The sequence below is a fragment of the Rhinatrema bivittatum genome, chromosome 4 (assembly GCF_901001135.1).
Source record: "Rhinatrema bivittatum chromosome 4, aRhiBiv1.1, whole genome shotgun sequence".
Taxonomy (NCBI): domain Eukaryota; kingdom Metazoa; phylum Chordata; class Amphibia; order Gymnophiona; family Rhinatrematidae; genus Rhinatrema; species Rhinatrema bivittatum.
In genome coordinates, this window is record NC_042618.1 from 227,847,420 (window position 1) to 227,875,133 (window position 27,714).

The window sequence follows — 27,714 nt, forward strand, 5'->3', positions numbered from 1 at the left end:
ATTGCCATGCTGGGTCAGACCAAGGGTCCATCAAGCCCAGCATCCTGTTTCCAACAGATGCCAAACCAGGCCACAAGAACCTGGCAATTACCCAAACACTAAGAAGATCCCATGCTACTGGTGCAATTAATAGCAGTGGCTATTCCCTAAGTAAACTTGATTAATAGCCGTTAATTAATTAATTAATTTTTTATTTATTTGGAGTTTTTCTATACCGGCATTCGTGATTAAAATCACATCATGCCGGTTTACATATACAGGGGGTGTGAACACAGAAACGGAACATTGACAAGTGCAAAAAAGTTCTTAAAGTTATATTATAACTGGGATCAAATAACTGGGTTAATGAACTTCTCCTCCAAGAACTTATCCAAACCTTTTTTGAACCCAGCTACACTAACTGCACTAACCACATCCTCTGGCAACAAATTCCAGAACTTTATTGTGTGTTGAGTGAAAAATAACTTTCTCCGATTAGTCTTAAATGTGCTACTTGCTAACTTCAGGGAATGCCCCCTAGTCCTTCTATTATTCAAAAGTGTAAATAACCGATTCACATCTACTCATTCAAGAGCTCTCATGATCTTAAAGACCTCTATCATATCCCCCCTCAGCCGTCTCTTCTCCAAGCTGAACAGCCCTAACCTCTTCAGCCTTTCCTCATAGGGGAGCTGTTCCATCCCCTTTATCATTTTGGTTGCCCTTCTCTGTACCTTCTCCATCTTAATCACACTCTCTCATTCAAACCCCAACTTCCTTCCCCCTTTCTTCCTTCCCTCCCCTTCCTTTCTCTCCGCTTGGCAAAATAGCTTTGAATATGAGATTGTGTCCAAGTTGGCATGAACAGCACCAAATTAGGCACCGTTCAGCTGTAGATTTCTGCTGCAGAGAGCTTATGTTTATGCTTTTACTTGCTATATTGGCTTTCCATACGAGATTGGCTCTATGCATCCTGACTTTGGGCACGATCACACCCAAGACCTTCGAGGCAAGGGATGGCAAGTAGAATCGAAGCATAGTCTCTAGCCTATATCTGAATGATCGGCAGACTTGTACCCAAATCGGGGCTTCTTATCCTGGTGGAAATCAGCCTTAACTAAGGCTGGACAAAAAGTCCAACAAAAACATTGCTAAAAGAGGAACTAAGAAAAATGTACACTTTAATGAATGGAAATAAAGAAAAGAGGGGAAAGGAGGTCATAACCCTGGGGGTGGGGTTGGGGAAAGGGGTTGCTCCTATTTTCTAAAGTTAAAAACCCCAATATTCATACTTTTGAGTTTCCCCTATGCATGATCTGGAGTATGACAAGGGAGAGAAGAGGCTTTAAAGGTCCTCTGGCCATTTTCTTGGTCTGAGCTAAACTTTGATTGCATTTTTCTTTAAGCTGTAATCGCTTTAGCAAAATGCAGTCCTGCAGTAAAGATGGCTCTCCAGCTTATGGCAGACTTTAGATTTTCCATAGATAAGAGGCAGTGCATGCATCATATAATAATACCAAGAATCAAATCTGCTTGACAGTATTGTTGAATGCTTGTTTTAATTTAATTTGGAAGTAATTCTTTTTTTATGAGCTAACTTGCATTTTTTTTCTTTAAGTATATTTTTGACTGTGTGCCCTCCATTCCCAGTGTGGTCATAAAATGCACATTTGAATGTGGAAAATATAGGCAAGATGTAGAAAAAGTGAACTTGTCATCAGCTTTATAACTGTTTGTTCTATTAAAGAGACACTTTCAGTTGGACATTAGTGAAATGCCACCCTAGCCCCATAAGTGTGTAACACTTAAAATATAGTGCTGTATGTCTCCCAAGATATTTAGTAAAAAGTTAATCATATTTTGAGGCTTGGTGTGCAGTAGTGAGAGTTTGCTTCCACCTGGTGTGATCTGCAGAAAGGCAAAAGCAATCTAGGTGGGTTTCCCATTTCAACTCTTTGCCTCTATGGTGGAAGGCAGCACCAGGCTGCACATGGAACAAGGACTGGTCAGCGTGCCCGTTTTGGGAGGATTAGCAGCCATTTTACTGCCACTTTGAACCAAAAAATTGATGATTATTATAAGTCAAGTATGCCAGGCTTTTGACGTCTCTCTTCCCTCTGATAATCAAACGAAGTTCCATGTGGGATGCATATTTACCCGCAGGCACAGCAGAGTCTCCGCAGCTCCAGTTCACTGTGGAGTTATTGCAGCAGGTGACCTTCAGGTATGTTGGACTTCCTGTCTACTATTGGAACTAGCTTTTAAGACCAAATTAGGCTTGTGGTGTTGAAGAGGACTGCAACCTGTTTAAAAGAAGAAAAATCCCAAGGTGGTCAACATTTTTTGATTCCTTCTTGAGCGTTTCCTAGCCATTATTCTTGTTCCTATATAAAAGAATTTTAGGTTGGCTTTGGTAGTGTTTGAGGTGCTAGAGCGCCCCTGTGGCTGGGACAGTCATAGGGAATCAGGAGGAAGAGGAGATAGCCGTGCCTCCTCAGAAGAGGGATAATGCTGTTCAATATATTTATAAATGATGTTCAATATATATAAATGCTGTTCAATATATTTATAAATGATCTGGAAAGAAATACGACGAGTGAGATAATCAAATTTGCAGATGACACAAAATTGTTCAGAGTAGTTAAATCACAAGCAGATTGTGATAAATTGCAGGAAGACCTTGTGAGACTGGAAAATTGGGCATCCAAATGGCAGATGAAATTTAATGTGGATAAGTGCAGGGTGATGCATATAGGGAAAAATAACCCATGCTATAATTACACAATGTTGGGTTCCATATTAGGTGCTACAACCTAAGAAAGAGATCTAGGTGTCATAGTGGATAACACATTGAAATTTTTGGTGCAATGTGCTGCGGCAGGCAAAAAAGCAAACAGAATGTTGGGAATTAATAGAAAAGGAATGGTGAATAAAACGGAAAATGTCATAATGCCTCTGTATCGCTCCATGGTGAGACCGCACCTTGAATACTGTGTACAATTCTGGTCGCCACATCTCAAAAAAGATATAATTGCGATGGAGAAGGTACAGAGAAGGGCTACCAAAATGATAAGGGGAATGGAACAACTCCCCTATGAGGAAAGACTAAAGAGGTTAGGACTTTTCAGCTTGGAGAAGAGACGACTGAGGGGGGATATGATAGAGGTGTTTAAAATCATGAGAGGTCTAGAACGGGTAGATGTGAATCGGTTATTTACTCTTTCGGATAGTAGAAAGACTAGGGGGCACTCCATGAAGTTAGCATGGGGCACATTTAAAACTAATCGGAGAAAGTTCTTTTTTACTCAACGCACAATTAAACTCTGGAATTTGTTGCCAGAGAATGTGGTTAGTGCAGTTAGTATAGCTGTGTTTAAAAAAGGATTGGATAAGTTCTTAGAAGAGAAGTCCATTACCTGCTATTAAGTTCACTTAGAGAATAGCCACTGCCATTAGCAATGGTTACATGGAATAGACTTAGTTTTTGGGTACTTGCCAGGTTCTTATGGCCTGGACTGGCCACTGTTGGAAACAGGATGCTGGGCTTGATGGACCCTTGGTCTGACCCAGTATGGCATTTTCTTATGTTCTTATGTTCTTAATGCCTCAGTGAGGAGGCTTGTTCAGGAGATAGGAGCTGATGATGCTTAATTCTGGGGTGCGACGACCTTCAGCTGTCAGAAAAGCAAAGGGAATCAATCTGTAGGGGATCCCATATTCTTGGCTGCTTACAGGCACCTCCACTGGGATTTCTGCTACATGTAATTGTTGGAGATGAGATCTTAGTATGAGACACCTGAATCCAGTCTTAAGGAGACCAAGACTTAATTCCCTTCCCAGGGAAGAGAAGGATAGGGTATTGGATCACCGGGCAATGGGGGGAGGAGGGCGGCAGGCAGGCATTTGTCTTAATTTTTTAAGATCACAGTGGAGGAAAGCAAAATATTCAGGGATCCCTATGCTAGAAAGATTGAATCTCTGCTTAGGTTTTTTTTTTTTTGTATAGTCTCTCAGGCTGCTATGTGAATGGCTTTATGACTCAAATACTCTGGTGTTGGATACAGCATCCCTCAGAGGAGGTCATAGTGGCCTTTCCCACAGGTATCGATGTGTAGAGGCGTGAGGTCTCAAACCTTCCCACAGGGAGACCAACGGCTTCCGGATGGATTCACAGCTGATAAGTATTGCATGTCAGAGAGATGCTAGGCGCTCCTTTTGGTCAGACCCCGCCCCCCCCTCCCCCCCCTCCCAATATCTGGCCTGTGTAGGGCTAGCTGAAGATGTAGGCACAGAGTTTACGACCATGCTTCTCGGAAGCTTCCCCACAGAGCGATGGGCATGGAAATCTCAGCCTTGTTTTACAGTTTTATCTGCTCTAAGAAAGCTATCTTATGGAGTTTTCCTGGAAGTTTAAGGACCAACATTCAGAGGCTTTCTAGGGGTGGTTATTGGAAGCTCCTCCTCCCCTTCCACACAACCAGTACCAGTTCTGGCTGGGAGCGGTTTCAGAGACTATAAGCAATCTGCTAAAGCAGCTCTCTCTCTGCCTTTGGGAAGAATTCCAGGTTAGTGTGTTTGGCTGGTGCATTTCCATCCTTTTTGTAGACTTCTGTGTTCTGGGTGTGCTGCTTTATGGCAACACTTGGAGTCTTATGCACTGGGTGTCAGACTTTCTTAGGAAGTTCCCCACAAAGACACCTGGTAGCTTTCCCTCTTATCCCCTCCAGGGGTTTATTACCAGATATTTCTCAGATGAATTTTCCAAGGACAAGCAGAATGGCAGTCCTCGCACATGGGATGACATTATCCAATGGAGTCCAACCTCCCTGTAGAATTAGTTTCTGTGTTTTTCTACCAAAATACAAGAATAAGGGACTCCTGCATGGACACATGGCATGATGGCAAGCATAGGCTTGCTCAGTGAGGCACAACGTTCAAGAAACTTTGACATATGTTTTCTGGGTCGGGCTCCATTGGATAATGTCACCCATATGTGAGGACTGACATACTGTTGTCCTCTGAGAACACCTGTTATAGGTAAGCAACTTTGCTGTATCCTGGATCCCTCACTGGCAATGATCAGGTTGTGCAAACTAGAACGCAAGATACCTGTTGGTCAAGGACAAGCCTCCTTATTCATGGAGGGATTCTTGTTCCTCTTTTAGTCAGACATCGGACTATTCAGGGCCAAGGAGCAGAAAAATCCAAGGTTACACAGATGTGGAAACCCTACGCTGACTGACAATTACCTCGAATACCAATTAGTCCTTTCCAGTCTGGAGTATAGGGAAGTCCTCACATCTCCAAAGAAGAAAATGAGTTTTTGGCCTTAGATTTCATGGGTTCAGAGCCTCACTCCCAGTGTCTAGTTCTCCTGTTTCCACATCTGTCTGAGTATGGTCCGTTCTACAGGTCCAAAGCTTCAGGGCAATGGACCTAAATGTAGTACCTTAGGTACAGACCCACATTCATCTCACTCAGTTTGCTCTCCCCTCAGAGATATTCAGTAGTCCAGTGTTGCAAGGCTACTTTTCCCTCTAGGGAAGTTAAAAGGAGCCCAAGCAGATGGATTTACACAGTTGACTCCTGCAAGGAATGAATCTCGAGTCTTTTTCATGGTTCTTTCTTAGGTTGAGAGGGGAGTTATGAGCCAGGGTAGCTGAAGCAGGGACAGGAATCTTAGTGGAAAACTGACAGGTCCAGGTCAAGGTCAAGGGCAAAGCTAGCCATCTAGCATACCAGAAATCCTGGCTTCTAGCTCAGAAGGCAGCCCAGGTGGTAATGGTTAATGTAATGCCATTAGCTGATGTTAATAAACTGAGGGAACTAGTAACCCTCAAATACCCTGGTAAGTGAGTGAGTCAGATTTGGTCTGCAATGGAGTTTCCCTGCAGGACTTAGCAGCAGCTCACATGGCCAGTATCGTTACTTTTCATACAAATGTTTTGAGCTGACATTTTTGAGACCCGGCTTGTAAGGACCCAACAAATTCTTCAGTCAAAGAAGGAAAACATGAGCCAGGGGGTTTGGCTATCCTGGGATAATGATGACCAGTATCCAGTCTTCAGCGTGTGTTTCTGCCAGAAGCCTGAACATCGTCTGGACTGAGTTCTGATGTTGCAAGCAGGTGTGCTCCTTCACCCTTTTCCCCATTCAGAGGATTTGACTCTAGAAGATCTTTTCTATTCTCTTGTTACAACCTTGGCTGTTAAGAGAACCAAGCTACATAGCAATGATACTTAATGTTGGGGGTTACAGCCTTTGGCATCACAAAAGAGGGGCCATATAGCAGGCCTGACTTAGAGTTTCGGATCCTCTGTGAAGTCAGTTTACAGAAAGCGACAATATTTCCCTTTGAGAGATTCACTCCTTCGATCTTGTCCTTCCACAAGAGAGAATGAGATGAAGGCATAACTCACAAATCTTGCAGAGGGCCAAGACTGGTTCTGGCTTGCTGCAAGAAATGCAGGCATGACAATACTCTCGCTACTCTGTTAGATTAGATACTTTATTTTAAGGAATCAAGAACTCAAGTTCTTCACTGCTAGAAGTCTCCTCGATTTGGAAGTGAGCTTAATTTTGAAGGGATCGTGTGCTTCGTGGGGTAGCATATTTGAGTCTTGTTGTTGAAGTGAGTCTCTGTGGTGCCTTTGGTAATTTTAAAGAAAATGGTGTATCTGTGCCCAATACGTTCCTTTTTTGGAGGATAGTATTTCACTTCTGTCAGAACTGGGCTTTTCTTACTTATGATGTTGAAAACGTCAGGCGATGTAGGCCGGGACAGGGATGGCCATTTCAAGTCTGTTTTTGGTCACCTTTTGAGATATTTGTTGGTGACCGGACAGGTCTTTGGCCTATTAATATGTTCTGTTAAAACACAGTGGTATTAAAAGCATCAATTTCAGGCATAATCAAGGAGAGTAGTACTTTGGCCTGCTCCAGCAAGATTTTGCAAGTTTGAAGGCCAGTGACTGTGCTCAGCAAGGGTGTAGGAGTCAGAATCCATATTTTTTCAGAAGATAATAGCAGGGCAGTGCCTTTGCCTCCATTACATCTTTGCTCTAAGCACTTCAGTATGGGTGTGCAAGTGAGGAGAGGCCGTACCTTGGATGCAGAAGTCCTAAGGGCTATCATTAATTCCTCCCTTTTGGTCTGGGTGTTACTTTGGTATGTACCACAGGTCTGGCAGGGACAATAAGGAAGGTGACATTTTAAACTTGCTTGTCAATTTTGTTTCTTTTAGTCCTGCAAGACCAGTTCAGAATCCACCCAAGGAAGCCGCGATGAAGAAATCTAACAGAGTATGTTGTTGCCCATTCTGAGGGCAGCTGACCTAATTGTGAGCCTAGTGCAGGGGTTCTTATTCCTGAGTTAATAACCATGGAGTTAAATGTTTTGGCTGTATCAGCTTATGATTGTGGTGATTGGAAGCCGAAACAAACAATTACCTTCAGTTGTCTTAGCTTTGTCAGGATACTGAAGAGCTGAAGGCAACACCAGATCTTTATAGGAGTAGTGAAATCAGCTTTGAGCTTTTTGTCTCTATCACCATCTGCTGGCAGGAAGTGGACATAACCCACTTGTCTGGTCTGGTCTGGCAGAACTAAAGTAAAAGAAATTGACAGGTAAGTTTAAATTTTACTTCATACTTGTTCTGCCCAATTGATCAGACCGGTAAATGTCATGCTACCCAGTGACCTGTGGTTCTCTTATTTGATCTGTTGTATTGATCCATGTCTTTTTTTGGTCTTCCTTTGGGCCATGAGATCCCTTTTCACTTTTGAAAAGTAATATTAACAGTTGTTCAAGAGACTAGCGTGCATGGCTATGTGGTCACTGGCTCATTTCATTGCACAAAGAATAGATTTCATTGTATTACAATGTGGTAATTTGTTTTGTTGGACAGAACATGAGCTCACTGTGTAATAAATTGTTTTTATATTGTGCAACATTATTTTCAGTACAGAATAATCTTACCTTAGTAATCACTTATGTCATTCTTTGTACAATGGGAACTTTCTAGCTTGCAGTAATCCTTAGTTTTATCGTTTTTTTGTTCCTTTTTTTTTTTTTTTCTCCCAAGCGCTGATGTAACTAAGTACATAATGGTAGATAGACAAGGCATTCTGTGTCATTCACATTCTGACTGGGCTCTATGTCTTCAGGATTCTGACAGTTTTCTACCCCTCCACCCCCACCTCCACTAACCTCTCTGGTTCAGTCTCTCTTGCAGTTCAGTTCCTTTTGCTGGCTGCAGGCTATAGGGAGGTTGCTGAGTTTGAACCTTCAGTTCCATCCTTGAACCAGGAGGGAGCACGTGTCCTCCTCCTCACAGCCTCTGCCATGCTAACTGCAAGCCTCAAGCTCAACCTGCGTATTTTCAGAACTCCGTCTCTGTTATATGTTTACTGTAATGACCATCATGGTATCTGTTTTTGCAAAAAAAAAAAAAAAATCATGTTCACCAATTTTGACGTAGTTTATGAGAATGTTTGAACTCAGAATAATAATGGAAAATTACCGGCCTGTGAATGTAAAGATAAAATTGGCTGTGAGAAACTGCTTCGTTTTGCCTTCACGTGAATTATTGGTACGCAGCTGCTAGACAGGTAACTGAAAGAGGTTAAATGTGACTGCAGTTTGGTCCCTTTTAAACCTGACCTGTTTTTATAATGTTAATGGGGCCCCCCATCTTTCTGTACAATTGTAGGTTAATTCAGTGTTTTTTCACAGGTCCTTGGCGGTAAAGTTAAAAAGCCAGGAAAACGAGGTCGCAAGCCTGCCAAAATTGACCTAAAGGCGAAACTTGAAAGAAGTCGTCAGAGTGCAAGAGAATGCAGGGCAAGGAAGAAACTGAGATACCAATATTTGGAGGAGCTGGTGTCCAGCAGAGAGAGGGCAATCTGTGCCCTGAGAGAAGAACTGGAAATGGTAAGACACACTCTTCCACTTTATCAGTTCCTGTAATCACTGTGGTTGGCACAAAAAAAATGGCCTGCTTTACTCTTCTCTCCTCTCACTGAATGCTTTCAGCAGTCAGCTTTTTGCCCATGAAATCAGTGTGATGGTCTAAATGTAGGAATAAGCCAGGTGTACTAGCTGTGCCTCGCTGCCAATTCCTTGAGCTGGCTTTTGCTCACTGGTCAGCCAGAGGCTGGGTGGGGGGATACTGCAGAGGCTGCCTGTATGGCCCCTGGGTGGAAGAGGTTCCTAGTCATCACACACCACCACCACCACCACCTACAGGTGAAATTTGAGTTACACGTGTGCTGTGGCCATTTGCCGAAGAGTGTCGGTACAATGCCTGGTTCATTGAGGGAGGAGGGTGGGATCTAATTAGGGGAAAATCCCTTGTGACCTTAAATGAAGGCACATAGCACTTCATCTGCAGACTCTTCTCCCCTTCCCTCTTGTAAATGGAGGTGAACCGGGCAGGTTTCAACTGGACTGGAAGTTCAGATGTGGAGAAAGATGCACCAGGCTGAAAATACAAAAAAAAAAAAAAAAGTAATAAACTTATTATCCCAGGACAAGCAGGATGCTAGTCCTCACATATGGGTGACGTCATCGAACGGAGCCCAGGCGGGAAATCTTTCTGTCAAAGTTTCTAGAAACTTTTGACTGGCCCTGTGAGGCCACTGAGCATGCTCAGCATGCTATGATATTCTCTGCCACAGGTGTCTCTCTTTAGTCTTCATTTTTCCGCGCTGCCGTTCGCACCGCGGTCCGATAGCCCTACCGTTGGGAATATCGATTTTGACTAAAAGTCAATTTTTTCTATAAATTCTCTGTCACGGGAAGTTCTCTGCCTCGCCGGCTGGTGAGTACTATCTATTTCACAATTTTCGGCTGAAAATTTTTTCACACGTTCGTTTCATCGACGGCCGTCGATCGAAAATGGCGACCGGTTTTAAAAAATGTCCGGTCTGTAATAGGACTATGTCTATTACTGATCCCCATTCGGAGTGTGTAATGTGCCTGGGAAAACAACATGATGTTAATTCCTGTGAAAAATGTGCTGAAATGACGGTCAAGGGAAGAAAGGCCAGACAAGAGAAGATGGAACACCTTTTTTCTCTTCAACTAATTCCTTCTTCCTCAAAACCGAGTTCGTCTCCAGCTGGAGCTACGAAGAAAATCCTCCTTAAAAAACCGCGTCCGGATGGATCGGGGGACCGTTCATCTTCGCCATCTTCTGTACGTTCTACCACGTCAACAGCACGCTCCAAAACTAAACATCGCCATCGCCATCGATCATCCTCCGAAACACTGTCCCAGGACGAGTCGATGCCAAAGCGGTCTAAAAACCAAGAGACGCCGGTGATTGGGCCTTCGCCGCCACCGACACCAACACCGTCATCGATGGTCGTTGCAATACCATCGCATACACCATCGGCTCCTTCGATCACACCACAGCTTGAATTGTCTGCAATGATTAAACAAGCTGTTTTCCAAGCTCTTCAAGAGCAACAACTCCCGACAGGCCTGTCGATGCCGACCTCGGAGTCGATGCCGATACCCTCGATATCGATGCCGATACCCTCAGTATCGATGCCGATGCCTCCAGCATCGATGCCGATGTCCTCAACATCGATGCCGATGGCTATACCATCGATGCCGATGACTATACCATCGATGCCGATATCTACATCATCGATGCCAGTGATAACACCGATGACAACAACACCTTTTCCATCAAGATCCTCGGCGGATACTATAACCACTACACCGAGAGTACTGACTCAATCTACATCGATGATTTTTCAAATTCCATCGACGAATCAAACGACTGCATCTCTGCAGCAACCTATTCCATCGGAGGAGGTCCGCGATGAAGCTTTTTATCATCGTCTCCTACAAAGATACCAAAAAGTCATCGACAAATTACCACCTATTACAAAAAAGAAGGTATCTGCTGATTTTTTCCTCGATGATCCACAACCTGGACCTTCCGGACTGCAAGCCTCTCCAATTCCAACAACTTATAGAGAGGAATCAGAAGAATCCTGGGATGATGATGAACCCTCTCAATTTTCCTCAGAGGAATTCATGTCCAATCCTTCTTCTCCTGACCGAAGAAAGAAGTCACCTCCGGAAGATCTATCCTTCTCATCCTTCGTACAAACTATGTCTGATTCCATTCCATTTAAATTGGCTGCTGAGCAGGATACCAGAACACAAACTCTCGAAGTATTACAGTTTGTGGATCCACCCAAACAGGTACTAGCAATACCTGTACATGAGGTGTTACTGGAACTTCAAAAAAGAATCTGGGAACACCCAGCTTCCATACCTGCTGTAAACAAAAGAGTAGAAACTACTTACATTGTTCAACCAGCTCCGGGGTATCATAAACAACAATTGCCCCATCAATCTGTCGTTGTGGAATCAGCACAGAAGAAGTCTAAACGTGTGCGTCCACACTCCTCCATCCCACCAGGCAGGGAGCACAGGTTTCTGGACACATTAGGTAAAAAGATTTACCAGAGTTCCATGCTGAGTACAAAAATCTCTGCATATCAACTCTATATAACTCAACATCAAAGAAATCTCTGGAAAGAGATGGAACAATTCGTTACTTCCTTACCATCTCAATTCCAAGAACCTGCTCAAGAAATTATATCAAAAGGACTTGAAGCGGGCAAACACGAAGTAAGAGCAGTTTATGATAACTTCGAAACTGCTTCAAGAACAGCAGCAGCAGGAATCACTGCTCGCCGGTGGGCCTGGCTCAAGGCATCTGACCTCAGACTTGAGGTTCAAGATAAGCTTGTTGACCTTCCCTGTCTTGGCGACAATCTCTTTGGAGATAAAATTCAGGAAGCGGTTCAACAACTCAAAGACCACACGGAGACACTGAAACAACTGTCTCAGACCCCACAAGAACCTGCTAGTCAACATTCTCGTCGTCCTCCACGAAGAGATGTAAGACGCTCTTACTACAGACCACGCAGGTACTACCAATCAACAAATAGAGGTAGATCAACTAGGCCAACTCAGCGTTCTCAAGCCAGACAACCCAGACCTGCCCGCCCACAACCACCTGCGCAAACAGGGCCTGCAACAGGCTTTTGAGGATTACACCAGAGAACAGACTCAACCTTGCAATCCCAAACCAAACCTACCAGTTGGAGGCAGAATATCCCTTTTTCACGAAAATTGGCAAGACATAACCTCAGATCAATGGGTTCTTTCAATAGTTGCCCGAGGTTACAAACTAAATTTCACTTCAATTCCTCCAGAATTTCCACCAACATCATGCCAACAACAAAGATCTCAACTTCATCAATTACAAACAGAATTATCCACCCTTCTGAAATCCAAGGCCATTCAACCAGTGCCTCGGAAGCAGAAGGGCAGGGGATTCTACTCCAAATATTTCCTCATTCCAAAGAAAACAGGAGGCCTACGTCCCATCCTAGACCTAAGAAATCTCAACAAATTTCTAAAGAAGGAAAAGTTCAGGATGGTTTCTCTAGGTACCATACTTCCACTTCTTCAAGCAAAGGATTGGCTTTGTTCTCTGGATCTTCAAGACGCTTATGCTCACATTCCGATATACCCCCCTCATCGCAAATACCTGCGCTTCATAGTGGGTCCTCAACATTACCAATACAGAGTTCTCCCTTTTGGACTAGCATCTGCTCCCAGAGTCTTCACCAAATGTCTAGCAGTAATAGCAGGACACTTACACAAAGAAGGTGTCCATGTTTTTCCATATCTAGACGACTGGCTCATAAGGAGTCCATCTCAAGAAGGAGCAATAACTTCTCTCAACCGGACAATTGCTCTACTTCACTCCATGGGATTTCTCGTCAATTATCAAAAATCACATCTCACTCCAACTCAAATGCTTCAATTCATAGGAGCAGAGTTGAACACAAACCTCGCAAGGGCCATTCTACCCATAGAAAGGGCGGAAACCCTTATTCAGTTAGCGAGGTCCATTTCCTTACGGACGCAAACCACAGCTCATCAGTTTCTGATTCTGTTAGGTCACATGGCATCAACAGTTCATGTTACCCCTATGGCAAGACTAGCCATGAGAGTAACTCAATGGACTTTAAGGTCACAATGGATCCAAGCAATTCAACCATTACACTATCCAATTCAAGTGACCCACCAACTAAGATCGTCTCTACTTTGGTGGACCAACAGGGACAACCTATGCAAAGGCCTACCTTTCCAACAACCGGTCCCACAGACTACTTTAACTACGGATGCCTCCACCTTGGGATGGGGAGCTCATGTAGACAATCTCCACACACAAGGAACCTGGACAAAACTCGAAGCAACATACCAAATCAATTTTCTGGAACTTCGAGCGATACGTTACGCACTGCATGCGTTCCAGGATTGCCTTTCACGCAAGACTGTTCTCATTCAGACAGACAATACAGTAGCCATGTGGTACATCAACAAACAGGGAGGTACGGGCTCGTATCTCCTTTGTCAAGAAGCTGCACAGATATGGGGCTGGGCCCTGGCACACTCAATGTCTCTACGAGCCACATATCTGGCAGGCATCCACAATGTAGTGGCGGACTGCCTCAGTCGTCATTTCCAACCACACGAATGGTCCCTGGATCCTACCATAGCAACCAGGATCTTTCAACGCTGGGGTCAACCGACAATCGACCTCTTTGCATCACTTCTGAATCACAAAGTGGACAACTTCTGTTCTTTACACAGACAGAAGAACCAACCAGCCAGGGACGCCTTTGCTCGCCCTTGGAATTCAGGCCTGTTATACGCGTATCCTCCAATACCGCTCATAACCAAAACGCTAGTGAAGCTACAACAGGACAGGGGGGCCATGATTCTCATAGCCCCGCATTGGCCTCGACAAGTATGGTTTCCCACACTTCTAGACCTCTCAGTCAGAGATCCAATTCGTCTAGGAGTAGCTCCCACTCTCATTACTCAAGATCAGGGTCGGTTGAGACATCCCAACCTCCAGTCCCTGTCACTGACAGCATGGATGTTGAAAGCTTGATTTTACAACCACTCAATCTTTCATCTCATATATCTCAAGTGCTTATAGCTTCACGTAAACCTTCCACACAAAAAAACTATGCTTCTAAATGGAAGAGATTCACTTTGTGGTGCTCAGCAAGGGATATAAATCCTTTCACTTGCCCCGTAACTTCTCTTTTAGATTACTTATACCATCTTTCAGAATCTGATCTTCAGACTTCATCAGTAAGAGTACATTTAAGTGCAATATCTGCTTACCATAACAAGATAGCAGATGCACCTATATCTACACAACCTCTCATAAGTAGATTTATGAGAGGTTTAACTCACCTCAAACCACCAATTCGAAAACCCGTCCCAAGCTGGGACCTGAATTTGGTACTAACAAGACTCATGCGTTCTCCTTTCGAACCCATCGACTCATGTAATCTTAAATTTCTCACATGGAAGACTATCTTCCTCATAGCTATTACCTCAGCTAGAAGGGTTAGTGAGTTACAAGCACTTGTCACATACGAACCTTATACAAAATTCCTACATGACAGAGTGGTTCTCCGTACACATCCTAAATTCCTTCCCAAGGTGGTTACGGAATTCCACTTGAACCAATCCATAAACTTACCCACATTCTTTCCAAGGCCTCTTTCCCATCCAGGAGAAACAGCCTTACATACCCTGGACTGTAAACGTACACTCGCTTTCTACTTAAACCGTACTTCAGTCCATAGGAAATCCACTCAGCTTTTTGTTTCTTATGATCCAAACAAACCGGGTAAAGCAGTGGGTAAACATACCCTATCCAATTGGATAGCGAATTGCATAGAGTTCTGCTATGAACAAGCAGGCCTTCCTCTTCAAGGGCGAGTAAAGGCTCATTCCGTAAGAGCAATGTCAACTTCAGTAGCACATTTTCGTTCAGTGCCAATCTTAGACATATGCAAAGCAGCAACATGGAGTTCTCTTCACACCTTTGCAGCTCACTACTGCTTAGACAAAGAAGGAAGACAAGATTCAGCCTACGGACAATCTGTCTTAAAGAACTTGTTTCCAGTTTAATCCCAACTCCTCCTACATCCAATGTTCTGGGATCTTCGGCTGACTCATTCAACAACAATACTTCACTGTTGCCTCAATACAACATGACTCAGCCTCTAGCTTGCTATTCACCCATATGTGAGGACTAGCATCCTGCTTGTCCTGGGATAAAGCAAAATTGCTTACCTTGTAATGGGTGTTATCCCAGGACAGCAGGATGTAGTCCTCACAGAACCCACCCGCCACCCCGCGGAGTTGGGTCACATACCTTTTATTATTTTATTTTTTTGCTATCGCTTCATGCTATATACCAGACTAAAGAGAGACACCTGTGGCAGAGAATATCATAGCATGCTGAGCATGCTCAGTGGCCTCACAGGGCCAGTCAAAAGTTTCTAGAAACTTTGACAGAAAGATTTCCCGCCTGGGCTCCGTTCGATGACGTCACCCATATGTGAGGACTACATCCTGCTGTCCTGGGATAACACCCATTACAAGGTAAGCAATTTTGCTTTACAACCAAATTATTCAATTACACAGAAGTGACCTGGTTTCTTAATAAGATTATTGGGCATGTCTGACCTTGAGTTTGCACCACAAGGTAGAGAGAGAATTTTAGACACACCTATTCTGGTGCAAAGAAATCATTACAAAACTAAAATGAAATTGAGCATTAGAGTAAAAATAGAATACAGAACCGGACAAAAGTAATTTTTAGCTTTTATTTTCATAAAACTTTATTAATCTTTATTCTGGCATCTCCATTACATATGTTATGTAACTTAAAAATCCAACTGGAAAGGGGGGGGGGGGGTTGGGGAGTACATACTATACGGAAAATACAAACTTATGATGGTTTCGAACCCATTTTTGACGTAGCATTATACATGAGCAATGTAGCATTTTGTTTACTGAGGAGCACTGCTGTATTAGCTTTGTATTTTATTTATTTATTTGCTCTTATCGCCTTGTCAGTACTCTGATGGTACAGCTACCTTATTTGACATTGTTCTTTCTGTTTTATCTTATTTGAAATGTATGCTATGTTCAATAAAGTTTATGTATTACAAATTTAAAAAAAATAGAATACAGAGCACAAATCTCGTATTGTCCTCACTTACAGGTCTATCCAGTACCGAGCGGTAGGAAGAGCTGCGTTTGTGCGTGCGGCAACCGCGGGTGCCGCAGGCACTGTGCAGCACACCTACCGCTCGATCCTGAACACTAATTTTATGTAAATGTAAACCGCGTCTGTGAAGCCTTAAGCCCGCGCAACCCATTGTACTGGATAGAGCGCCTATACAGTATCCTGGGTGCGCGGGCCTAATGCTTCACGCCACGCTGGTATCTGTCATTTCAAATGTCATTTGAAATGACAGATACCAGGAAGTCGGGACTGCCAGAAGCAAAAAAAAAAAAAGTTGCTTCGAAGCGAAAAAACCAAAAGCAAAAAGTAAGTCGCTTCACTGTCAGTGTCTCTTCTTCCCTCCTCCCGGAGCAAGGCTGCTTTTCGCGCCCTGCTCCGGGAGGAGGGAAGAAGAGACACAGCGGCGAAGCAACTTTTTTTTTTTTTTTGCTTCGCCGCTGTCAGTCTCTTGCTCCGGGAGGGGAAAAGAGACACTGACAGCGGCGAAGCAAAAAAAAGAAGTTGCTTCGCCGCTGTGTCTCTTCTTCCCTCCTCCCGGAGCAAGGCTGCTTTTCGCGCCCTGCTCCGGGAGGAGGGGAGAAGAGACACATTGACAGCGGCGAAGCACTTACTTTTGCATCCCCGACCTGACCCGACTTACTTTTGCAGCCGTCCGGTCATCTGAAGAAGATAGCGTGGCTCCTGCCTCCCAGAGGAAGATGGCTGCCAGCACGGGGGAAAGCGGCCCCTGTGCATTCAATTGGCTGCTCAAGACGTGACGTCACATGCCGTGACGCCAAACGTCGTGACGTCACGTCTTGAGCAGCCAATTGAATGCACAGGGGCCGCTTTCCCCCGTGCTGGCAGCCATCTTCCTCTGGGAGGCAGGAGCCACGATACTTTTGCAGCCGTCCGGTCATCTGTAGAAGATAAGTCGGGTCAGGTCGGGGATGCAAAAGTAAGTTGCTTCGCCGCTGTCAATGTGTCTCTTCTCCCCTCCTCCCGGAGCAGGGCGCGAAAAGCAGCCTTGCTCCGGGAGGAGGGAAGAAGAGACACAGCGGCGAAGCAACTTTTTTTTTTGCTTCGCCACTGTCAGTCTCTTGCTCCGGGAGGGGAAAAGAGACTGACAGCGGCGAAGCAAAAAAAAAAAAAAGTTGCTTCGCCACTGTGTCTCTTCTCCCCTCCTCCCGGAGCAGGGCGCGAAAAGCAGCCTTGCTCTGGGAGGAGGGAAGAAGAGACACTGACAGTGAAGCGACTTACTTTTTGCTTTTGGTTTTTTCGCTTCGGGAGGAGGGGAGAGGACTGGGGCTGCCCCGGAGACCGGCACCCATGATCGCGGCCGGGGCAGGTGAGCGGGGGCTGGGGGAAAGCTTGCCACCTACCCTTACCCCTGCCTCTACCGCAGGGGGTCAGGGTAGGCGGTAAGTTAGCAGGTTAAACGCGCGACAAATGGCAGGGAAAACTAGCGATAGTCGGGCGCGGGTTACGGGATGCTAGGGAATAGCTAATTCGCTCGTTTGCATGCAATATACATGCCGCGTGCGGAAGGGGTTGCCCGGGGAATTTAGGACGCGGTAGGAATAGGTTAAAGGGGATTCGGGATCGCAGGAAGGGCTAACGCGGCCGGAAAGTGAGTAGAGAGCCGGTTAGGGATGGGGAAACCGCGGACACACTTTACAGGATAGACCTGTTAGAGAAGAATCATAGTTTGATTGTAATTTCAACTATGCATTTTCACAAGCAGTTGATTAGCAGTGCTAGATAGGCTACACCAGGACCATAAATCTGTCTATGCTCAATCTGTCACACTACAAGTTTGTTCAGTGAGGAGGAGGTTCAGAGAGGTCTCTCTATATATATTTTTTTTGATTTCAAAAGGATAAAACAAGAACCCCAAATCTTGATCTAGTTAGAGAAAAGTGCAAGAAAACGATGACAGGAATATGATTCTGAAGTAAGAGAGGGAAAATAGAAATAAAGCCGTCACAGAAAAAAAATCAGAATGACGCTTGAAATAAAGAAAGAAAAGTATATAATTACAAACCTTTTGAAAACTGCCCCATCCCCCCGTTTTTTTTTTTAGCCCTCCTTTCCAATGGGCAGATACAGTAAAGTCCGCGGGCGAACACCCGCTCAGGCCACTCTCCTGTGCGCTCGATTCAGTATGCAAATTAGACCCAGGAGTAAAAACAGGTAAAAGGAGGCGCATGGGACACTAGCGCGTCCCTAGCGCCTCCTTTTGGACCGGAGCGGCGGCTGTCAGCAGGTTTGACAGCCGACGCTCAATTTTGCTGGCGTCGGTTCTCAAGCCTGCTGACAGCCACGGACTCGCAAACCGGACGCCGTCAAAATTGAGCATCCAGTTTTCGACCCGCGAGCCATGGGCCAACTTCAAATTTTTTTATTTTTTTTTACTTTTTGTAACTTTTGGGACCTCCGACTTAATATCGCCATGATATTAAGTCAGAGGGTGCACAGAAAAGCAGTTTTTACTGCTTTTCTGTGCACTTTCCCGGTGCCCGAAGAAATTAGCGCCTACCTTTGGGTAGGCGCTAATTTCTGAAAGTAAAATGTGTGGCTTGGCTGCACATTTTCCTTTCTGAATCGCGCGGGAATACCTAATAGGGCCATCAACATGCATTTGCATGTTGCGGACGCTATTAGGTTCCGGGGATTGGACGCGCGTTTTCGGCCCCTTACTGAATAAGGGGTAATGCTAGCACGTCGAAAACGTGGGTTAACAGTGCGCTCCGTCGGAGCACTGTACTGTATCGGCCCGCAAATGATGCTCAGGGCAGCCTACAGCATTCTTAGGATTCAGATACAGTAGGTTCCTTTCCCAAAGAGCTTACAGTAAGTGGATAATGTGGCAACAGGAGATAAAGTGACTTGCCCAAGTTCTCAAGGTATCAGTGGGGAAAGTGGGATTCAAACACCTGGATTCCCTGGTTTTCAGCCCATTGCTATAATGAACAGGCCATGCCTTCTCACAAAAAAACACTAGTTGCTGGTGAAACTGCCATACTTTGTGTTTGAAAAAGTGCATGGTTAATTTTACTTCTGCTTTGTCCTGCAGTGAGGGCTGATGTTAGAATGGGGCCTCAATTCTGCATCTTTTCTCCCCTTTCCATTCTGTTTCCTATCATGCCATAGTCTCCAGTCCTAGTCTTCTTTCCCCTGCATGGACAAAGTCTTGTTTGTTTTTTTTTGCCTCCTATCCCAGTCCTCCCATCTCCAGTACTTGATCCTCTCCCATAGCTGCAGCCATCCTTATTCCAGCTTCTCTTCCCTCTCTTCCTTTCCTTTCCTGGTCCTCTCCCACCTATCCCAATCTTCAGTCGTTTAACGTCTTGCTGATCTCCAATCTTTTGAGTCTTGCGTCTCCACTCCAACTTTGTCCCCTTTCCGAGTCCTCTCTCTCCTTCTCTCTCTCTACCTCTCCCTCTGTCAGCCCTTGAGATCACCCCCTCCCTCCCCCCCAACACATACATTGATCTCCAGCTCTTCAGCATCTTTTTTTTTTTTTTTTCTCTCTTCCCAACGGTGCCTTCCCAGGTCATTTCCTCCATGGTCCCTTCGAAAGCCCTGTCTCCCCTACCTTCATTTGGTTGGTCTTGATTCTAGCAGATGACCTCAGGTGGCAGCGGCAATAATCCCAAGAAAATTCAACCCGGGGCCTTTTGAGCTGGTGCATGTTCATAGGCCCTGCCCCAGCCCTGCCCCCTCGCATGGGTTTCACTAGAGGAGAGAGCAAGGCTGCTGTGGGCCCTGTGCATGCTTGCCAGCTGACAGGCCCTGTGCTGCCGATTTGTTTTGGGTTTGTTTTTTTTTTTGTTAACCTTGATATTGCCACCATTGCCTTCCTAAAGGTGTCTGCTTGGCTATGTTTCTTGTAGCTGCAGCCCAGCAGGGCGCAGTGTGGCATGGGGTTCCTGGGCAGTTGCCGTGGTTGCCCCCCTCTAATGCCGGCCCTGTCTGTTGTTCGTTTGCTAAATTCCAAGGCTAGCCTCTGCTGGGTCTGCCCAGTTCATTCCAAAGCTTTCAGCATGATGGTAATGGTCACTGTAGTATTGTCCTAGCTGCTAACTTGATGCTGGCTCCTTTTTATTGCAGTTGTAAATACTGTGTATATCTTTTAGTACAAACAGTGGTGCATGGCAATGGACCAAGGAAAGATTCCCTCTGAAATCCGAGCCCTTCTAACGGGAGAGGAGCAGAGCAAAGCGCAACAAACCTCAAACAAACAAAACAAAGGGGTGAAAATAGAAGCTAATGGGAAGAATTCCTGTAAGTACAATCATAGGGATACATTGCTTATTCTTTGTAATGGTCTAGGTACCATATATTAAAAGGCTAAGGTGTGCTGAGATTAGGTTAGTTACGTTTGTATCTGAGAAATAGAGCTGAGCAAATTGAGGCAGGCTTGAACCATGTGTCTGCTTCTAACCCAGTCAAGGTCCTCAAGGAAGATAAGCCAAACAAGAGTTGAGCCACAGATGGTCAGGTTACCACAAGATAAAAATATCTCTCTTGGCCGGGAGAAAGGGTTTTGAAAGTGTTACACTTTGACTGACTGTTCCCATGCTACACTCATGAGGCTTAGCTGTAGTTGTCTTTCATAAACCCTCATAAAATGCACAGAAATCTGACTTGCACCTTTCCTTCCCCCATCCCAACCCCTTTCCAGCACCATTGCTCCTTCCTCCTCCACCACCGCAGCCCCTCCTCTTCATCATGCCTTCTTACACCCTGGCCATCCCTCAGAGGTGTACTGGGTGCCTCCGATTACAGCCAGTAGGATCTTGGGACTGTGTATGGACCTGTGAGCTCATTCACTCCCAGCTGCTTCCCTGGCCTCTCCTTTCGTTGGGTCCATATGCATCCTGCCAGCACACCTTACAGCTCAAGAATACCACTTGTAGTTTGTGAGCTTGTAAGTGGAATTCTTGAGGGTTGTCAGCCATTATCTCCCAGGCACTGGCATTTTGCAGGAAACCAGAAGAAACTGTGGGGCCACTGTAATAAGCCATGCAGATTTTTAGCTCTGCTTTTAACTCCTGTTTTTGAGCGGATTTTTCAGCAGTAACGCAACCCCTGTATGTAATAATGGTTTTAGTGCTGAAAATTCATGTGGTAAAGCAGGAATTGAAAACCTCACTACGACTAGCGTGTCTTCATGCAAATTGCAGTGATAAGGAGCTTATTAGCTATTACCCAGAAATTCATGGAGGTGCATTAAAGTTGAGGACTTCGTGCTATTTTTTTTTTTTTTTTTTACCATAGAAAATGTAACTTTTAGGTCAAAGCAGGAGTGAAACTTCCCATGGAGAGTGCCAGGGTGGAGGGATGAAGGTTGCAGCATCAGCAGTAAGCTTTTCAGATCCTGCTGTCACCTTCTGGAGCACCACTTCTTTGCTCAGATACTTGCAATCCAGAGCTATTTGTGCAGCATAATTCTTCTTCAACCAAAATACATGGCCAAGTTCACAAATTCCCAACCCTCTCCTCCCCGAGTTAAACTTCCCACAGTGGACTAAGCCAACAAACCCCCTCTCCCACCAGAGTTAAAGAAATAAAAGTACTGGTCTAGGGCATCTGAACTCCCAATCCCAGCTGGAGGAGGAGGAGATCTTACTCACTTCACTGGCTGGCCACTGATTGGTCCCTTCATTGACAGCTGTCAGTGAAGAGACCAATCCCTGTTCAGAACTCAAGTACCAGCATTGAAAGCAGCCCAGCAGAGGAGGTAAAAAATCTTCTACTCGCTGCCCTTATTCTGCCAAGCTTGCCATGGGCTAAGAGAGAAAAATAGATCTGGATCAGTGAAAAGAAGAAATTAACTTGAACATGGCATCTCTGGTGTCCTACATGCAGGCATGTTGTAGCTCATATTCCAACAGGTAATGTGACCTACTTGCCAGTGTACATCATGACAGATCGTGTCACCTGTACACCAGTATGACTCCCAACAGGTCACCTGTCCCACAGGGCAGTCCAGACCTATTTAAGAAAGGTTTTCACTTTTTTTTTAAAACTTGTCTTCATTCACTTTTTCAAGTGATCCAGATCTCATTTCTATGAAAATCTTTCCATTGAGCCATTCAGTAATTGATCCCAAGTGCCTCCTATTGTACAAAAGATCCATACAAAAGCCTGAAACGAAATAATATAATGCTTTTATTGCTGTGTCCCAATAAATCCAAATGGGTTTGAATGTTTTTCAGCTACACATTTCTTGCAGTCATCAGAACTAAAGTTTTTAACTTCCTCGACACAGACTGCTACATTTCCATAAAGATGAAGTCCTATTTCTTAACATTAGTTCTTCATTTGCAGTCAGTGTACCGTTGGGGGAAGTGCATTCATGTAAACTGCTGCTATCATGAAGCCTAGTTAGCACACACTAGCCCTTCCCTCCCCCACCTCCATGGTAGGAAGCGGTAGTATTTTCCATATTTCCTAGCTTTCTACCTATTTTGTCTGGAGCCTGGGACTTGGGTCTTACCAGCCCATCTACCTCTGCACCACAAGGGTAACAGTAGCCGTTGCCACCGCTAAAAGAACCACTGGATTTTTCTCCATTGTTTTGTTTTGTAGTGTGGCTTTTCAGTTTTATGGGCAAGCAAGTGTGTTTGTAAAAAAAAAAAAAAAAGGGCTTTTCCTGTTCAGCGTGCTTTTTTTTTTTTTAAACTTGCGCATCATTTGCATGCAGTTAGCTTACTGCATCCTGCAGGGCCACAGGATTTTACTGCTTGAGCAAAGTAAAATCTGTGCTAAGGTTTTGCTTTGATTTTAGTGTGGGTTTTACTACATTGGCCTCAGTGTGAATAAGTTAACAAGTCCTGACAGTAGGCTGGCCTGATGACTCAGTATGAGATCTGGGTTCAGTTTCCAGGCCAGCAATGTTAAGGAAGCCTATGAGGGAGGAGGCCCATTCTTAGCCTAGTGATGACCCCTATTATTGGATTTTGGGAGGGTAGTCGCAGGCCCAGTTCCCTGGTTGAGGACAATCACTGCTATGGGCTCATGGTGCTCTCACCCCAATAGGGGCACATTCTGTTTCAGTGAGAAACACAAAGGATCCAAAGAAAAATTGCCTGACCAAGAGTAAAGAAAAGTACTGATTATAATGTGTGGAAATAAAAAAGAAAGATTTGATATGGAGAGAGAATTAAATTCCATAATGTCTAGCATCCTCTGCCTTCCTTTTGCACAGATTGAAACGTGATGAATGTGAATGAACCAGTCCAATATTGAAGGCATTTTTTTTTTTGGGGGGGCCAAAATATAAAACCAGTTTCTTGATTTTCTCGGTCTGATTAATTAGGAATATAAGAAGACTGAGATGCTATTACGTGATTTAAAAATAAAAGGAAGAAACAGTCAGCACTGCAGTTTCCAGGCAATAAGGAACTTTAGAACCATGCACGGGAGTTTGAATTGATACCCCATTTATGGAATAAAGTGTTGATATATTCATGCTCCTTTGTTTTGTTTTTTTTCACCTATATTTGTTGGAGCCCTTCCTTCCTGTAGATTTATTCATATGTAAGCCCTGCTTGTGGGGTGTGTCTGTGTTAAGAAAGGGCATGATTTGAAAAAAAACCCCCAAAACTTAAATATCCATGTGGATTTAATTCTTTTTCTTTTCTTTTTACATTTAGCAACTTTCAGAGGACCCCCCACTCAGAATATTTCTTTATTTCTTTCAGGATGCAGTACTGATCCAAGGACTGAAAATGTGGATGCTGAACACCACACAGTTTCATGTAGGAATTAAAAAAACAGAGGGGTCACTGGCTCTGCAGGGCTTTTTCCTGCAACTTTGCTGTAAATATCAAGCAGGATTATGTTCAGTTAAAGGAGTTTATAAGAGAGGTTTTATTTCAGGTTAATATAAATACATCTGTTAAATAAAGACTTGGAGGGAGCAGATTAAGCCCTTCTTCCTTTCAAATAAAACTCCAAAATTAGTTTTTGAAATAAGTGTTTACTCACTATGTGAATGTTTGTTTGTGTCTCTCCATCTTCTCCGGTCTGAAGATGCTGCAGACCTCTGACCTACCCCTGTGCTGACAGTCTTGTCTTATTTTGTAAAATTGCTATTTATTATAGTTTGTTTTTGGTTTTTTTTAGCAAAGTGGCGAAACTAGGCATAACCCCATAATACGAACAGTTGGTATAGGAACACTGCAGTAGAGGGGCCCAGGAAATGTTGGATTATTTGTACTATTGCGATGCAGCGGCAGAGCTGACTTTAAGAAAGAAAGTCAAAAGAATGCTGGGGCCAGCATGAGAAAGGGGGAAAAAAAAAGGTGTTTCTCTTTTCTTTCTCATTTTATTTCATTCCTTAGGCTATGAACACTTTAGGCAGATTTTTCTAAAATGTCAGTCTTAATGAAGAATACCTCAGAGGTGAATGACAGACAGGCTGCCACCTTTAGCATTATGCACAAAAATACTAGGAATTCTTTTGTACATGTTTTTTAAATTAAATACGCCAGGAAAGTATCTGAGCATATTAGGAATATGTTTGTTTTACCAATGAAATTATTTTTATTCTGGTAATGCTCCTTATAAGACCAATAAGGTAAAATCTGATTATATTATGCCCAGCATTCTAAACTAACGGCTTCAATATTTAATATCTCTAGAGCAAGGCCAGCCTAAAAGGTCCGTAGGTCATAGATCACTTCCGTAGCGGTGCAGGAGTGGATGACCTTGAATGGAGAGCGGTCTCCAGATGGCTTGGGGTATAAGTTATTAGAAATTATTTCAGTTCCTTGGGTAAAGTGGGGTGCTGCTTGGTGGCAGGTGAGTGCTCTCTGCCTCTAATATGCACTGATATAAAGGAGTTTCTGCAATGCAAAACTGTTCCAAAGTGAGAGATCAGTACATGGAACTACATGGCCACTGTGTTCTGCAGTTAATCTGTTTATGTAATTGGTTAGGGGAGACGGGGATGTGGTGGAAAAGGGACAATTCCATTGATGGGTAATGCCTCCAAATTCCTCTGCAGGACAACAGGGCCTACATAATGCTCTGTTTTACTAGATCCCTCCCCAGACAGTTTGATAAACATTGAGCACAGCTTAGCATAAACTGAAATATCAAATGTTTTTTACACATGCTGATCTATTTCATATCAGTCTACAGTATAAGTTTTGTATAAACTGGAGAATTTGGAATTTGTGTCACAAACATTTGGAGTTACTTGCTTGGAATCCAGTGGTCTTATTTGGAGACATTTCATGTGAGTTCAATGTAGTCACATCATTGGACAAAAAAAATATCTACCTGTTTTACCATGGATCAGTTTCAATAGTCATTTTATTGGTGTGTGTGGCAGATGAGTGTGTTTGCTGGATGTACGATCATACTCCATAGCAATCCTGTTGCTATACTGCTTAGGCTTAGACAGAAGCCTAAGCAGGATTGGACCTGGCTGGATGGGAACCCACCAAGGAGCACTGGTTGCTACAAGAAGGAATGTTGGTACCCTCTCCAATAGAGGGTACTTTTCTCTCTGAGCCAGTTCTGAATCTCTATTGTGTATGGAGACGTATGCTTCTGAAACGTTAAAACTGAATTCTTGTATTCTCCTAGGACAAGCAGGATGGTAGTCCTCACAGATGGGTGACATCAACAGACGGAGCCCGGCCCGGAAAACGTTTGTCAAAGTTTCTAGAACCTTGACTTGCACACTGAGTATGCCTAGCATGCCACTATCCGCGCATCCACCCGGGTCCCTCTTCAGTCTCTGTTTTTTTTGCTCAGTGTAGTTGCCTCGTGGTTCTGGAGCTCTGCTCTTCCTTTTTTCTAAAAGAAGTGTTCCTGGTTGTTTTTTTTTTCCCCCAGCGTTTTTCCTGCACCTTGTCCCTCCTCTTCGGTCTATGCCATCCAGCGGCATGGTAGGTACTTTTTTTTTTTTCCATTCGTTGCAGTAGATTCTCAGCATGCCTCTCCTTGGGGGCTGCCAGCCATCGACTGCTCGCCGGCTGGTTTTTATGGCATCGTCCAGTTTTCAACGGTGTCCCCAGTGCCCGCAGACCATGTCTATTACTGATCCACATGAGATTTGTATCCTCTGCCTGGGGGTGTTGTACAATGTCCGCGGGTGTCATCTGTGTGATCAGATGACCCCCAAGGGCCATCATGCCCAACTGGATAAGATGGAAAAGCTTTTTTGATCCAAAAAGTCTGATCCATCCACTTCGGCATCGGGGACATCAACTCCTAGAGGTTCGAGGGGAACTGTTGAATACACCGTCCCTTTACACTCCCCCAGTGGGCCCCTTTCGCGAGAAAGGAGCTAGAGATAGGCTGTCTCCGATGTTGTCGCATTCCAAGACGTCGGGTTCTTCAACTTCCTTGGCACTGGGGAAAGACTGGCTGAGCACTGCCACAAACACTGTCACCGATTTGCCATCGACATGGCCCCGGAACCGATGTGGCATCTGCAGCCGCCGTGCTGCCACCAAAGCAACCCTGTGGGGCGGAGGCATCATCCTCTATTAGACCCGGAAGTCCTAGGCATTCCCCACAGATATCGGTGCCAGGTATTGAACCTCCCTAGGGCTATGAGGAGGCTCCTGTGATGCCGCCTCCTCCTCCACTGGACTTCCAGGAGGAGCTGGACCACATACCGGTGCTGGAGCCTGTGCCTTCTCTTTTGGTGCCCCTGCTAGAGCATCTGGACGTCCTACTCAGTGTCCTTCCAACGCAACTGGTGCCCGGGGGACCATTGGTTCTCCAGTGGCCACCGATGCCCTGCTTCAGAGCAATTCCCATTATTGGGTCCTCCAAGGAGGAAGATTTGCTGCAGCCACAGGCACCTTTGGGTCCACTTGTCCCACGACCAGAGTTCCCCGATCCCATTCCTTGGCCATCAGGAACCTTGGTGCCTTTTCCACCCTCAAGGCCCCCGATGCACTTGGTGCCCAGACCGAGGAGCTTGGATAGGGCCCATCCATGCAGGCCCCCAAGGGACCTTAGTGAGGAAGAGGCTCCTTATGACCCCTTGAGAGATGACACCTCGGAGTCTTCTTCTGAGGACTCTGGTGATCTCCTTTTGGAATCTTCTCCGCCCGATGAGAGGTGTAGGTCTGCCCCGGAGAATCTTTCCTTTGCAGGCTTTGTCCGGGCCAAGGCTGAAGCCATCACGTTTCAGCTCCTCACAGAGGAGGACGCTCAACATAAGATGCTGGAAGGCCTCCAGTTCTTCAATGCCCCGAAAGAGGTAGTGGCTGTCCCAGTCCATATCTTTAAGGAACTTCTCCTTAGGATGTGGGAACATCCGGTGTCGGTTCCTTCTGTTAACAAGAAGGTAGATGCCATCTACCTGGTTCAACAGGCTTTGGGATTTCAGAGGCGCCGCCTCCCTCACCAATCGGTTGTGGGTGGCGTGAGCTCTCAAAAAGCCAAGCGCTCCCGCACCCACGCCTCTTCCCCTCCAGGCCAGGATCACAGGGCGCTGGATGCTCTAGGTAGAAAGTGTATCAGGGCGCTATGCTCATCACCCGTATCGCTTCCTACCAATTATATTTTGACCCAGGAACCTATGGAAGCAAGTTCAAGAGCTGTCGGAACATCAGCCC

At 44.8% G+C, this 27,714-nt stretch overlaps 1 protein-coding gene across 2 annotated transcripts in view; it reads left to right on the forward strand.

Moving 5' to 3' along the window:
* The window catches only part of CREBL2 (cAMP responsive element binding protein like 2), a 60,443-nt gene extending 35,014 nt beyond the window's left edge, over window positions 1-25,429 (forward strand). For both annotated transcript variants that reach the window (XM_029599804.1, XM_029599805.1), the window contains exons 2-4: window positions 8,713-8,910; window positions 20,257-20,404; window positions 23,830-25,429. In XM_029599804.1, the coding sequence (XP_029455664.1) occupies window positions 8,713-8,910; window positions 20,257-20,404; window positions 23,830-23,831 (348 nt within the window). In that variant the 3' untranslated portion in view covers window positions 23,832-25,429. The remainder of the gene's footprint in view (window positions 1-8,712; window positions 8,911-20,256; window positions 20,405-23,829) is intronic.
* Window positions 25,430-27,714: the final 2,285 nt, after the last annotated feature.